Source organism: Haemorhous mexicanus, chromosome 3 (assembly GCF_027477595.1).
Source record: "Haemorhous mexicanus isolate bHaeMex1 chromosome 3, bHaeMex1.pri, whole genome shotgun sequence".
Lineage (NCBI taxonomy): Eukaryota > Metazoa > Chordata > Aves > Passeriformes > Fringillidae > Haemorhous > Haemorhous mexicanus.
Window position 1 is genome coordinate 65,161,625 of NC_082343.1, and position 15,587 is coordinate 65,177,211.

The 15,587-nt window shown below is 38.9% G+C and overlaps 1 protein-coding gene across 1 annotated transcript in view; it reads right to left on the bottom strand.

Annotated features, from left to right (window-relative positions):
- RNF217 (ring finger protein 217) overlaps positions 1-15,587 on the bottom strand; it is a 64,066-nt gene that overhangs the window by 14,790 nt on the left and 33,689 nt on the right. The window contains exons 3-4 of the mRNA XM_059842178.1: positions 10,642-10,806; positions 3,228-3,429 (exon numbers count right to left, since the gene is read on the bottom strand). Coding sequence (XP_059698161.1) covers positions 3,228-3,429; positions 10,642-10,806 — 367 coding nt within the window. The remainder of the gene's footprint in view (positions 1-3,227; positions 3,430-10,641; positions 10,807-15,587) is intronic.

The window sequence follows — 15,587 nt, forward strand, 5'->3', positions numbered from 1 at the left end:
CACCAGTCTCCCAGGTAGCCAAGATAACATTCCTTTAGTTTCCACTACTTAGCTAACTAGCAGAGGCATTTTTCTACAGGAAATCCACCCTCTGTTTTGCAGCAGGGGTTACTAAAATGTAGAGCCTACGCTTTTAATGGCATCTCTGCTACCATCGCTTCTTCTGCTGACTTTCAGAACAGAACCAAAACCCAGGCTTCTGCAGTAACATCTACTGATGATAATGCTCCTCTTTTGCCTGATAAAGTATTTATATATTTATATTTTCAGTTCTAGCTACTGGGACCTCTCTGAGACTGGGTGTGATCCCTAACAGGAATTCCACATTTTTATGTTTTAAATTTGATCCTAAGTGATTAAGACTAGTAAGCTTCAGCTCAACATTAAACACAAACAAAACAAAACAAAAAAATTCAATATCATGACAAAGTAGAATCTAATGGAAAGTCCATAAAAAATGACATGAAAAGGCCAGCAAACTATTATTATTTACTCAATTTCATGATAACAAAACTAGCCAATGAAATTATCAGGAACCAATAAAAAACCCCAGGACTTTCTCCACCTAACACATAGTGAAATTCTAGAGCCTCTACCAGAAATGTTGTGGAAGCCCAAATTTAAGAACTGTTAAAACTAGTGAAGGATCCATCCACTGAGGGTTACAAAGCAAAAGTTCAGATACAAACCTTAACCAAGAAAGTGTCTAAAGCAATGATTACAGGAAACAAACAGGGAGTGAGATCTTATTTCTAATTGACCACTGCTGGGGACGGACTCATTAGGCAGACTTTTATACAAGCCCAATTAACAGCCACAGATAGATTCTCTTGAATTCTGTTTTACAAAGAGAGATGATCCTAGCAAATATTTCCAGCACTGAAAATGGCATAATCCACAAAGCGTATCACAGTTTGGGATTATACCGTCTTCAAGAAGTCAGGAGGTACAATCTTACAGCAATATAACACATTTTTAAAAATCAATGTGAAAACCCACACGTACACTCATGTGGAAAACAGTATAAAAACCTATACTGGCTCACACATGCAAGTCACAGCCAAAATCTACTGCAAAGGAAGAAGAGCTGTGAGCTCAATTCCCAAATTCAAATCAGATGCAAATTTCTGAAGATTTTAATTTTTTATTTTCATGTATGAGTTCTGTTAGGTCTCTGGAGTATTTTGGTAGTTATTCAAAAAGTGTATCAGGATCAATATTCAAATCTAGAGCTGTAGAAATGACAGAGATCTAAGGTCATAAGTACCAATCAAGAATTTTCTCAATTCTTGTCAGCTTGAGTGTTAACAAGCTATTGTAAAAATGGGGGCACTTAACTACATGCGCTGACAGATTCAGGTACCTCTGTCTCTATTCAGATCACGACCATTCTTGTGAGAAATCACATCATATGACAGAGGAAGTTTTGGAGAGAAATTTTGAACAGAAAACCCTATGTGAAATGTAACCTGAGGCTTTGAGATTTGCTAATTGTTCTTGGTTTATTAATTAATGCAAACCACAAGTACACTTGCAAATAGGAGATGAAAATAAAAGTATCTTATAACTTATTTATGTGTGATCCTGTAAATATGAGCATATTTACCATGGAGCTTTAATATCCAAGACCAGGCTGAATAGGGCTCTGAGCAACCTGATTTAGTTGAAGATGCCCCTGCTCATTGCAGGTGGCCTTTAAAGGTCTCTCTCAGCCCTAAATATTCTATGATTCTAATAAGGTTACCCATGATTCTGCATGTGAGCAGCACTGACTTGGTAATGTCTCCGAGTACAATCTATTGCTACAGCAGTCTAATGACACCAAAATAACAAGACCTATTTAAAAAAAGCTTACATTGTTTGCCATTGTGGCTATTACTGAAAGCTCTTCTGAAATCTTACTAAGTGCTTTGAAACAGTTCTTGAAGTTTAAGCCTAAATTTTGAATGTTCATACTCATGTGCCCTAATGCCAGCACTGTCCTTCATGCAGACTAGATCTTTTGGTGTATTGCAACTCATGTCTACAAAATGTTTCAGAGTAGGCACCTCCAATCACCTTCAATTCTTATCTCCTTTATAGTTATTTCTTTAAATCACTTCTCTCAAAGTTTGTTACCAAAGCCTTGCAAGCTCCTAAGGTCAAACTAATGGGCTTGGATGCCATATTGCCACTTTTCTAAAACAAGCATTCCAGGTTTGCAAATGCCCTACAATGCAGAGCAGCAAGACTGGCATTTTCATTAACAGGTCTACGAGTTTGTGAGTCAATTCTTATGTTGCTCCTCTGGAAAACACCAAGTTTTCTTACTGGAACATGTCTGGCTCAGGAGTAATGCTTTCACCTCAGATTTGCTTTTTCCCACATGTTCTGTCTCTTGCCTTGACCTGTACAATCAAGCTCAAAGCATTTCCTCATCCTAGGCGAACTACAAGTCATCTCCAAATTTTATGCCTTAGTTCAAAGTATGGAAAGTTCTATTTTCCTTGTCAAGTATCCATTTTTTTGGCATTTAATACATCCATTTCTTGTAACATTATAGGTCGCCTTACATGCTGTAAACTCACTACAACTGATCTTCACATATATGAAAGACAACACATAATATAAGTCTACTTTATCATCTTGTGCTTCTATAGGTTGAGACATATCTATCTGGCTCAAAAGCAAATGATGAGTGCCTTTTGGTTTAATAAAAAGACATTTTCAGCATCAAACTTTTGTGAGCAAAATTAATGAATAGAAATATTATTTTGCTTCAAGCTGATTTTATCTGAACTAAAGCTAACAGTTAAAAAAGTGTCCTCCTATTTAAATGGGAAAACCCTGAGTTCTTCTACTCAGATAAGGCTCAAATCCAAAGAGCACTATATTCAAACAGACTTACACCAAGGATAATTTAAATAAGGTTTCTCCTCTGACCCATTTCTCCAATAGGCCTTGATAATAATGAACACAGCCAGTGACATGCATATTGACAGCACTTTTACAGTTTGCTTAAGTATTATTTTAAAAAATTAGGAAACAAGCTATCAGAAGAGGACAAAATACTTACTCATACACAGTCCATCTAAAAAGGGAGGGCAAGTGCCATATATTTAAATATACTTAAGAAGCCACCTTTTGAATGACTGAAAAACAAGTTGTCCATCCAATCCTTTAAAACACTAGTTTTAATTTAACTATAACATTGTGCAGCTCTCCACAAGGAGCCTTAATGCACTCACCACAGACAGAGCCTCGCACTAATCTCCTTAGATGTGGTCTCTCGGGGAGGTAGCGGTATTTGCATCCAAAGATACTGAGGTTTGACGTGTGGTCTCCAAAGAAGCGGAGCTGGCGGTATCTCTCCCCACAACGGTAACAGAAATTAGTGTTACACTGTGAACAGGTCATGTGGTCACACCCTTCGGTTCTCTGGATGTGGATCTGTATGAGCAGAAGGAAAGAAGAAATATTTTTCCCCCTTCCTAAGCACAGGAAAGCGGGCACTACCCGGAGCAGTTCACGTGCCAAATGAAAAGAAGCTGCAAGCAACCCCCTGCAAAGTCAGTACTTGCATTAATTAATACTGCACCTGGCTTAAGACAATAATGGTTTTCTGAGGCGTGTTTCAGAGCACTAAATGTGAGTTCTATTGTTTCCAGATTCCCACTTCCTACATAATCCTCCTTTTTTGTTTAAATGCTCTTCATATCAGATGAGAATTCTTGCCCTTACTGAAATTTTAGTTTTATTGCTGAAGTAGGTATGCTAGCACCAAACTTTATTAAAAATAAAAGCAACACAGAGAATATAGTTATGAACTCTGTTTGACCCCTCCCCGGATAGGTTTCTCTCTTAGGCCACCTGTGGCTCCACTCCCTTTTCCATCACAAATTAATTTGGCATTGTGTAATAAACACCAGAAAGACACTGCTGTTACAATACATTATTTGAGAAGTATGGATGCTTCTTCCTTCTTAAAAAAACAAACAAAAAAATTTCCACAAACTATATGTGGAATAAAAACTTACACCAAGCTTTCATGATACCCACAGCACAGCATGAAACAGGGTTGCCCTTGTTCTACAGCCATCTTTCTAACGATTGCCTGCTAAATAGCTCCCCATCCTGCATTCCAAGACCACGTTCCACAGTGGAATTGGAGATAGCCTAATAATTGAGGTTGAAAGTGATGCTCAGGGGTCATCTATTTTAACCCCAACTCCAAGCGGGAATACCTTCAGACAGATCACATTGCTCTAGATCTCATCCCATTAGTTTAAAAAATTTCCAAGCATGGGTATGTCACAGCCTCTTTGAGCAATCTATATCATGCTTCACCATCCTCCCTGGGAATACTTTTTTCCATTACATCCAATTTGAATTTCACCTGCTGAAACTTGCAACAGATCCATCAATGCCTCCTGAAACCTTCTATACTTACGTACATGCATTTATTTTGCAGGGAGGTACAGGCAAAGACATGGCATGACCACTCAGTGGCTCTGCAAGCACCAGAGACAATGAAAGCTCAGCAAGCTCAAGAGAAGCTTGTGACTCCTGGGGTATCTGACGTTCTTGAGGGTCAAATGCATTTGTTCTTTGGTGTTAATCAGGGGTGATGTGGGCTCTCACCTTGCTTGCCCAAACATCTACTGAAACTGGCACTCTATCCATGTAACAAAGATTACAAAGGTAGCAGTAGCTCCAGATACCTCTGCCAGCCTCCCTGTGCCACAGCAGCAATCTCAGGATTTGCTTTTCTATACTTTCAAATGCTGCTTTTATACAAAAGAGGGGAAAATATTCACAAAAGAGAGAAGTGGGCTATTAAAAAAAAAAAAAGCTTTCTAGTGGGCAAGTATTCTAGTACACTTAAAATTTGTCAGACCAAGCAATCATCCCCTTTTACCCCAAGGAATTCTGCTGTATTACAGGTGCCCTGTTTTCCAGAAGCATCTGAAAAAACACCATTGCTGATGAGCTTTATAAGCCACTTGACTTCAAAACTTTGACAGTTAAGCACTGACAGCAGACAAAGCAGAAGAAGAACTCTACCCAATATTACATCAACTTAAGCGAAACTTAAGAAGATACACACTTTTTTTTTTTTCCCTAAAAGGGACACTACACTGTCAGTTCAAATTCTTACTTCTCAGGTTACATGTGAAAAAAGATGTTGACTCCAGTTCTGGGAGCCACAGTTTCTTTACCATAATTCCTCAGATTAGCTTGAACTGAAATGAAGGTATTTTAATAGTGACTTAAAGTATTTTGACAAATTAACTTTAAAATTTAATTAGAATTATTTTTTCAGGGGACCAACTCAGACAGCAACTATAGAGACTTTTGTAATTTAAAGGATTATTTTCCTCATCTGCTGATTCTATCTTAAAAATGTAAATGAGGGAACAAGATTTTGTGACTAATGAGAATTAACTGGTTGCTTTATTTTCTTTTTGAATCAAGACTGTTGAATTGTCCTCTCTCTTCTCCAATTGACCAACCCAATTAAGTTATCATTCATCCTCATTCTTATTCTGCAGAATCGTGGAACCTATAAAAATCCTAGATGCAAATCAAAATTACTTCACATTCCAAAAATAAGGTAATTTTTATTGGTAGTAAGATCTTCAAGGAGATGCTAGCAATAGCCTTTTATGTTTTACCATTCATATCAGAAATACCCACCTTTTAGAAACTGCTTGCCATTCTTCTACCCATGCTTTCCTAGAAGCCTCCCAGCTCCAGTTAGTCATGCATTTCTCCTGAATCATTTGTCCATCTACTTGTTCCTGCCCTAAATTCTCCAGACATACTGTCCTCTTGAAACATGAAATAAGTTGATAAGAATTTATTATCTTACAGATAAGTACTGCAACTACATGCACTTCATATTTGCTTCTCCAAAAAGCAAACCATAAAAATATTTTAGTCAATACTCATCTGCACATGTAACGGTCTTCAAATACTGCTAATCTGGAACAACCAGCTGTACTTGCCTATAGCTTTTTATTGCAAAAACTTTCCTTTTTTCCAGTGAGTAAAGACTTGATTAGAAAAAATGAAGTTAAAAATCCCATGAACCTCAGATGCAGGGCTTGAACTCCCTATCACATGCTTCCCAGACTGACAATGCCAGGTGAACTTTGTATCATTTGGTCAGGCTGCTTTCAAGCCTACGACATACATGACATCTCACCAGATCAACTTCATCTCCTGTTCACACGGGCATGCCTCCAGACAATCCACTGACAGAGATGGATTACAAACCTATAGGGTGGGAAAGCCACCACCGATGGCTCGGGCACCACAAGTGCTCCTGCCCCACTGGCAGCACCACGGCACAGGAGGCAGCCGGGGGAACGCGTGGGGCCGGGAATGCCGCTGGCTGCGGGAAGCTGCGGCCGTGCGGGGCTCGGTGCTGGGTGACTGCAGGCTCCCCTGCAGCACGGCCACTGCAAGCCCAGTTTCTGCCTCCATGCGTTCAGTCAAAGCTACAGGCTTCATCCTGCACCCACGGCCTGTTCAAAACCAAAGACGTACACTCACAGGGGAAGGTTAGCCATTCAGAAACCCAAGAACAGCTTCCAGAAAAACAGGGGTGAAAGCTACACACCAAGGGCAAACACATCAGTTGTCTGCTTAAGACTCCGAACTGGAAGTAGCACAGTGGCTATTTCAGACCTCATTTTACCCCCTCTGCATGTTACACGCCCTCTCAAAGTAATCTTCTAGGGAAATCACTGCCAAGACTTCTGAGGATGAGTGGCCATGTCTCCTCCACCTCTGAAGAAAACCTGCACAGCTTTATCACTTTGTACACAAATAAGGACTCTCCTCCCTCCAGAAGATGAGAATTAATTTGCAGAGTGCTTCCAAAAACTATGCCCTGAATTATTTGATAATGCTTATATGAATCAGAACAGATAAGAAGTACACACTCCTTTATGTGCATTGACATGCTTGTTCTTAAATTTCCACTGCTGTTCAAAGCCTTTTAAGCTAGAGCTGCTATGTGGTGTTTTCTCAGATAGTGCTGCTTTTGAAATCTGTGGTAAGATAACACCAACATGGAGTATTTCCTTGGTTTGCTGTACTGTAAAAACACTTATGTAAACAAAAGCATTTTGTTGCAAACATACCAAGAAATCATAAAAAATAACCCCTTAAAACTGGGGAAAGACAATGTTATAGATTTGGGCAAATGACATTCAATAATGTAGCAAATTTGCACTTATTAGCCAACTTATTCTAGAACAAGAACAGCACTTTTTGGACAAGCCTTGTTGAGAAAAATGGTCTATACTGACTCTCAAAATAGTGTATAGTAAATTTGGAAAAGGCTGCATTAAGAAAAAACAGTCAAAATAAATTTATGATACAGTTAAAAGAAGTAGCATTTTCCCATATTTCCATACTGACACACAGTGACAACATGACTCTACAATTAAGCATTTGGATTGTGTGTAACATTTTTATTATCTTATGTAAACACATCTTGGAGAGACCAGGTAAATATAAGCAATTCCTATTAGATGTGTTAAAAGCTGTATCCTACTACAGGAAAAAGTAATCAAGTTTAAGCTTATCTAACAGTCCCTGCTATACTGACATTACAAAGGATTATGTTCTTTCAAATCACCCAAACCACTGAAATACTCATATTTGCCTGAGGATCTGCCTCTGTATACACATATCCCCAAATGTGCTTTGATTTTCTCACCTGCATGCCCAGAGAAGATAATGCATTCGATTTCTCCATGGTACAGCTAAAAAAAGTCAGTGTGTATATGTATCTGTAGGTATAAATAATTATCTCCAGAAGCTATCTGCAAAATATGGTCAGTTTACACTGTCATCAGTATCACACTGTGGAACTTACATTTTACATATTACTTCAGTAAAGAAACCTCCCCTACTTAAGTTTCTACCTTTAATTTCCATTAATTTCAGTTTAAGTGTAGAGATGAAATACTAATATCTTTAGACACAATTTAATACTGACTTTCCCTCAATCTGTTTGCCAATTTCGGCTGCTGCAAATTTTCAACCAAAATATGAAAGAGGTTAAAAATAAAGTACATTTTCACCAGAAACATGGCCTCTGTGGACCTAGAACATGGATAAATCAAATTGTGTGTCACAAGCTATTTTCTTTGTCACTCTTTATTTTATTTGGAAATAGGATTCTCATCTGAATCAATGTTATTTTATATACAGGTTTTGGAGGGAGGGATGGATGGGAGAGAGAGGCAGAGAAGTATTAGATTTAATCCCCCTGACTGCAAATTGTTAACTGTCAGAATACTTATCCCTGTGTGCCCAAACACCTACTAAAGATTTGATGAAGAATAGTGCTTAAGATGTATTTTTTTAACTACCCAAAGATGTATTTTTTAAACTAACTTCCAGCTAAGTGGTACTTTTGATTACTTGCACATTATAGATTTGATTTAAAGATAAACAATATGTTGAGAGAAACATTTTGGACATTGTAGGCAAGAAGAACTTTTTTCTGAAGAAAAAAGTATCAAGAGTTGGGGTAGCAACACAGTTTAATAAAAGGTTGAATTCCCTCTTCAATATTCACTTACAGTGCCACATTACCAGGAAGGGCTTAACAGAGGTTCTTTTTCTGTGCTAGTTTCATAAGTTTCCATACTGCCTTCCACCATGTAGGAGGTTTTATTTTCCTTTGATTAAGAAAAGAAACCTCAAGTATTTTTTAAATTAGCAGCCAAACTCATGCAACTTCATGCTTCAGAATTAGTAACAAGCCATGTAAGTTTAAAGTGTCCAACCTTTTCTTTTGAAGATGGTGAAAAGAGTTGAATATTTAAACACAGCATTTTAAATTTTAACTTATTCATGCTGAATGCTAGACTTAGCAGTTTTGGTTCCTTTCTCTTTCCAGCTATCAGCCTTCTTACGACCCCTGGTTTTTCACATTCTTTTTTTTTTTTTTCGCTTGGTCCACTTTCTTAATCTTTTGGACAATTTATTTAAGTTACATCATTCCCATTGTCATAAAATCTGACACAAATAAAACAATTACAATCAAAACAGATACTTCTTCCCACTCTGAAAGGAAGAAAGTATTTAAGACTTCCCAGAAAGTGAACATTTTTGGAACTGAGTCAAATTTATCAACTCTTACCAAAAACAAGCTGCAGAAGCTCTGTTAAAAGGTCACACGTGTGCAGGATGAAGGGTAAAAAAGCAGCTGCTGATTTCAGAGCTTTACAATTTTGCAGTGTTTTGAAATCGTTCAATTTCAAGCTATGATATCACAGGCATTTCTTTCTCAAAGACCAAAATATGATACTTAGTAAAATGATGAACATTTTCTTATTTGCACAGTGTAAGGCTCAAAGTGTTACATATACTTTGTATGCTTATAAGTAAATCTTCCCATTCAATATTAATTTTCTACAAAACAGTCCAGCTTTGACTTTCTACTCTGTTGGGAGCTCCGAAAAAGAGTGAAAAATTTTAAGAGTGGCCTTCATTAAGGGCAACTGGAGCAGGGGTGTGCAGGGCTGTTGCACTTCATCTGAGTAGTGGGAAATACATCTCATCCCTGAAGGGATCGATGACATTTTTAGGGTGTGGAACTGCATTTCAGTGTTGAAAATTAATAATGAGAAAGACTTCAGAGAAGCATCCACGTTGGAAAAGACCTCTGAGATCATCAACTCCAACCTTCAATCACCACCTTGTCACCTGACCATGGCACTGTTGCATCCAGCAATTTCTTGAACACCTCCAGGGCTGGTGACTCCACCATCTCCCTGACAGCCCATTCCAATGTTTAACAATCCTTTCTGAAAGGAAATTCCTCCTACTGTGTAGTCGGAACCTCCCCTGCAGTTTGACGCTATGCCCTCCTGTCCTGTCACACAGGAGAAGAGGCCAAGCCCCACCTGCCTACATCCTCCTTTCAGGCAGTTGTAGATAATCAAGAGGTGCCCCCTGAGCTTCCTTTTCTCCAGGATAAAAAGGAGGCTCAGGGGGACCTCAGCCACTCCTCACAGGACTTGTGCTCCAGACTCTTCACCAGCTCTGTTGCCCTCCTCTGGATTCACTCCAGAATTTCCAATGTCCTTCTTGAAGTGAAGGGCCCAGAACTGGACACAGCACTCGAGGTGTGGGCTGTTCAGTCCCACCTCGAGGTACAGCTTGTGAAGTAGTAACATTCAATCCTACAAAACTTACAGTTTTGCCAAGTCTTACTTTCCCTTAGTTAGCTTGTTGACAGAGTATTTCCAGCCTTACTCAGACATTGAATACACTCAAACACTCTGGAAAACCTGACAAAGGGCACTGAATTTCCCTAAAGCTTTCCACTTCTTTAAAGCTTTATTTTAGGATTAATTTATTTTGTAATTGATTGACCCAAACATTTCTATGATTCATCAAAGTCCCCTCTTAATAATTTCCATAATGTTTCTTTACATGCAGACATTCTGCAGAATCAGTGCAGGAACCAGCAAAAAAATCTGACCTGTTTTTCTCAATGGGTCATTAATAAGAAACTGCACAGCAAGTGTGAATTTCATCTCCAGTGCTGAGCAGAAGCTACAAGTATTTATTTTAAGTGTGTATTTGAGCAGTTTGAAGCCACTACCTGCAAGCCAAGGGAGAGCAGCTCACCTTGCATTTTGGACACTTCTGGGCATTCCTCTGCCCGTGTTCGATTTCGTTGGCCCAGTGACGTAACAGCTTGTCTCCCTTCTTGTATTCTTTGCAGTTAACGCCTTCATGCCAGGGAGAGTGGCACTTGAAACACCAGACAAGTTGGCAAGATGGACACTGGATCTGTATAAATGAGAAAACACCACACATTTGCAAGCTGGGTGCTGATACAACTAGAAAGCCTGTTTTAAAACACTGCTCCTCAATTACGAGAGCAGCTGTCCAGCAAAGACCTAACATCTTTTGGAGGCTCTGTTTTAAAAACACAAGAGGTTGTGGAAGCTAGATTGTTCTTTTCCTTTTCAAAAAAGAGAAAATACAGAAGTAATTGCTAAAGCTGGGAAAGGCCTCAATCAAATGAAGCACAAGTAGCTTGGCTTAATCACAGGCACTATTTCCCAAAGTGACCGTGTGGGTCAACTGACAAAAGGCAGAATCCAGAAAGCTTATTCAATTGCCTCCAATACATTTGTGAGAACACCTGAAAATTAGCTGACAGTTTTCAGTACAGTGGACCTGTCTTTCTCTAGGAATAAAGTGCACTGCCAAGGCTATTACAGAAAGTACTTGGTCTTCTGAAGGGGCATAAAGGAGCTCAGCATCATACGGGTTCTGAAGGTTATATTAGAAATGGTCCTGGGAAAAGGAGCCATGAGCAAGGCTCTCGTCCAAGAGCCACAACTACCAACAGGAAGTCAGGCACCTCCTTTTGCTCTTGACTGCGTCAAGGCAAGCTGAGCCTGTGCCAAACAGCCCACTTCTACAGACCACACCTAATGGCAAAACCCACAAGCCATACTCAAATTGAGAAAAGATCTATTCTTTCTACTCCCTCAGTTTTAAATCATTGTGTCAAACAGGTACCATCGTCATCTTCCACAGCCTGCTTTTTTTTTTTTTTTTTTTTTTTTTTTTTTTTTTTTTTTTTTTTATGAAAAGCTAAGGCAGCTGCTGTGTTTGCAGGAGTAATAAACACAGGCACATTGCAGCTGCTTCTATGACCAAAGACAGGCCTCCAACCCGGATCATGACTAAGGACAGCACGACCTAGAAGACACCTTAGGCTCAGGCACATCCTGCAACATGTTAACTTCTGCTGTGTTCAGCAGCAAAACATCTCAGCTGCTCAAGCGACTGCTGAGCCCTGTCCACCATCTCCAGCTACTGTCCATGTCTGGCACTGCCCTGGCTTTGTACTCAGCTGATGGATGGGACTGAGGAATTCAACCAGCCAAACCAAGCGGTTTTGGTTATATCTGTGTCCAGACTTGGTTCACCACCAAACCACAGAAACATCTGTGCTGACTATGCATGGTGTGGGGGTGCTTCTCAGGAAACTACATCCTAGAGTGAAGTCCCCAAAACATATTTCTCAAGTTCTCACTCCCACCAGCTGCTGTGCGCTCCTGTTGAGTCATGACAACTTATGCTACGCTTCTTTGACTACAATTAAGAGCCCAAAGCAGATGCTCTGATCTCCCTTACATGTTTTGCTGGGGCTAGCCAAAATTATTTACACATGCAATCACTACATCTTGTTTAAAGAGAAACAACACATTAGGACTGAAACATGTGGATTACAAACATTGTTAGTTTTTACCTGAAAACCTGTCCAAGGCCATGATAACGAATTAAACAAAAGTAACACAAAGAAGTGCCCTTTCTCAAAACCTAATGAGCCAGTGGCCAATATGCTGAATCAATGAAAATATACTAACTTGCATCTCTGCTTCCCAGATGAATTCTCCTGATAAAACCAGCTTAACAAAAAGGAAATTTCCTGCTCTGAGGAACCTAAAGAATGATACACATCTATTTCTACTAACCAAACTAACACAGAGCACTGATAAATGTTTACTGTTTACACAATACATTTAAATCCAATATGCACAAGAAAGTCATCTAACCTATCCTAACCCATATCTCTCTATCTTTCTTTTTTCCTTTTTGTCCCCCACTCCCTCCCTGCATTGAATTTGTCTTTCAATAGCACAAGTCAATGTCCTACTGCTGGGAAGACAGATTATAGCAAGCATCATATTGAAGGGCTCAGTATTTGTTATGCCTCAGCCAAAGCTTGAGCTTGTAGCCACAAGTCAAAGTTCTACAACCTGAAAACTTTTATCAGTTGCAGTATTCAGACATTTGAGAGAGAACACGGCTGTTAACAAGTACAACCCAAATCAACAGGTCAGGAAGTTAAAGCTTCTTCCTTAAAAAAAAAGGCAACACAATTTAAACCACAAGTTCTGTCGGGGTTTTTTTTTGTTTGTTTTTTGATGAATATGTGACAAATTAATTGCACACTCTATCTTTCTATTATAGCATGTACATAAGTGAAAGCAATGCAGCAGCCACCAAGATATGTATTTAAACTTACACACGCACACTGACATCAGGTGTTTCCAAATACATTAATCAGAAAGTCCTGAAATACAGGATGAGGTTATAACCACAGGAACTCAAAATAACATTTCTTACCACAAATGGCCCTAACTGAACTAGTGAGAACTCTGTGTTTCATTACCAGTTTCCTCTTCCACCTGTCACCCTGACAGCACCTTCCTCAAAACTGAACTTGTAAATAGTTTTTATATTTTGAATGGGCTATTTCATTTCTCTGTGGGTTCAATGCTTCCTGAGCAAAACTGAAGCAGGCAAAGAAAACTATGTACCTTAAATACTTATGAACCTTATTTTTCTTGGAACTAGTAGCTGCAAAAAAACCCCTAAAACCATTCAAACTTGGATGCAATGTGATGCCCCTGTGCTTAAGAAACAAACAGAACAGGGCAATTAAAGCAGTCTTTCACATTCTTATTCCACTTTTTCTCTGCTCTTCTGAAAGGAAAGTCAAATGTTATTTGATTCATGCTTTAGTAGTTATGCATGACATCACCATAGCAAGGATGCAGAAATGCTATCTACATATGATTTTTAAACCAGTAAAATATAATATAGCCCAGCAAAGCAGAACTATATCTGCAAAAGAAAACATTAACCTTGTGTTTTTTCAATTATGTTTTTTCTCACACAAACAAACGTTTTCCCACTTATTTTATGATTTCTATTTCTGTTGATTGAAATTGAGAGAATGGATACATACACAAACTTCTATGCCACCTGGAGATCAGTCTCCCTTGAAACAGAAAAGATTACATAATTTTGTGTTCTAACTCTTGATTCTCAGCTTTCTGAAACACTGACCTTTGAGGCTAACATTTTCCATTTTCTTAGCAAGCCTCTTTACTACAAGCTACTTTATCTACCAGTTTCCTCACCTCGCAGGAAAAGACTTTTCAAAACCGATATATAATTTCAACACAAAACACAATGTGACCTGATGACAGCAAAACTGACTGCTCATAAAAATATTCCTATAACCTGAAAAGTACAGAAAGCTTAGTGGGATTTTCTGCTGCTTGGTGGAGCAGTAGTTATATAACAGGATGGCCAAATTAATCATGCAATTAACTGATTACATGAATTACAGTCTCTAGCTGCAGTCACTGTCACTTTATTTGAAAATAAATATGGGCTCCAGCCAAAACATCTTCCTTCTCCTCATCATCAACCCACCCCCTCCCCTCTCCTTAAACAGCTGAAAATAAGCAACAACAAAACAAACAAATTTTGTACCCCATTAGGGCTGGTCTTTGATCCAGCTCCCAGTGTGACACCAAAATATCAACATAAGCAAAAGCAGGCTGGCAGGAATGAACCGCTCAGAGAAGAAGGGAGAGCACAGCAAAATCACCACACCTGCAGCAGCTGAGGCCCAAGGCAGATTGAAGTGATGTATAGCCATGAAGATATCTGCCACTTAAAGTTAAAAACTGACCCAAAAGTGGGGAGCTAACACATCAAAGCATCTCTGCTGGTACAAATTTCTGCTAGTTCTAGAACAACTTTCAGAAACTCTTCAGTAGTTCAAAAAAAAAAGACAGTTTGTGTAACAACTGCATTGAGAAACCATTTACATTTCCAAACCCAAGCACTCAAGTCCTCTTTTTATGTGACATGTATTTCTTGACAGAAGTGAACAAGAAAACTTCATTATGAATATCACAGAGCAGAGTATTGCTTCTCCATGGCAAGTGGCAGGTCAAAAAACTAACTCTAACAGGCAAAAGTCAGAGCTTCCTCACTCTTACTCACTCTTGTGAAACCTTTACCTGTTCCATGCACAGGAACTCAATCAGCAATTTTTCCATTTTTGCCCATTTCCATTGCTCTTTTGCATAACAGCTCTGAACAAAGGTTTGTTAGGGTCTTGTCTGCAACCACATTGCACTCTCAATTCAGGACATATGAGACGGGGCAAGGAAATTTTCAGAGTTAATGCTAGATCCATTTGTGATAAAAATATTTTATATAGAAAATTCAATAGTTCTCTTGTTCTGTGTGGCCCTAAGTGGCACTAATAGTAGAAGAAAGGTTTGGATAAGCAAGCTCTCCTTTTCTTCTCCTCCTCCTTCCTCAACATACATGTTAACTTTCTAGGCTTAGTACACTAAGACTTGAATCTCAGCCAATAGAACTGCTGGACCTACATCAGCTTAGCTGACACAAATCAGCTATAATAAGAAAAACTAATTTATAACTTTCTTTAAATTTCCATGTTACTTATTATTATTTTAAATGCCATATAAAATTTTAGAAATGGCATTAACATTTTTAAAGCATCAGTTCAAATAAAGTCTTGGATTTTAGAGTGCTTTCCCCTTGCAGTGTATAAAAGAGTGAGTGTACTGGCTGTGCTATGACCCTACCAGCAGGCTTGTGCATACGTGCTCCCCACACGACTCAGTTCTCTTGAAGCCAACACTTGCAGTGCTGGTGCAGAATTCATCTGGTGCAACTGTTGTTTATATTACTTGCACATGAACAGGGCAGCCTCAAAA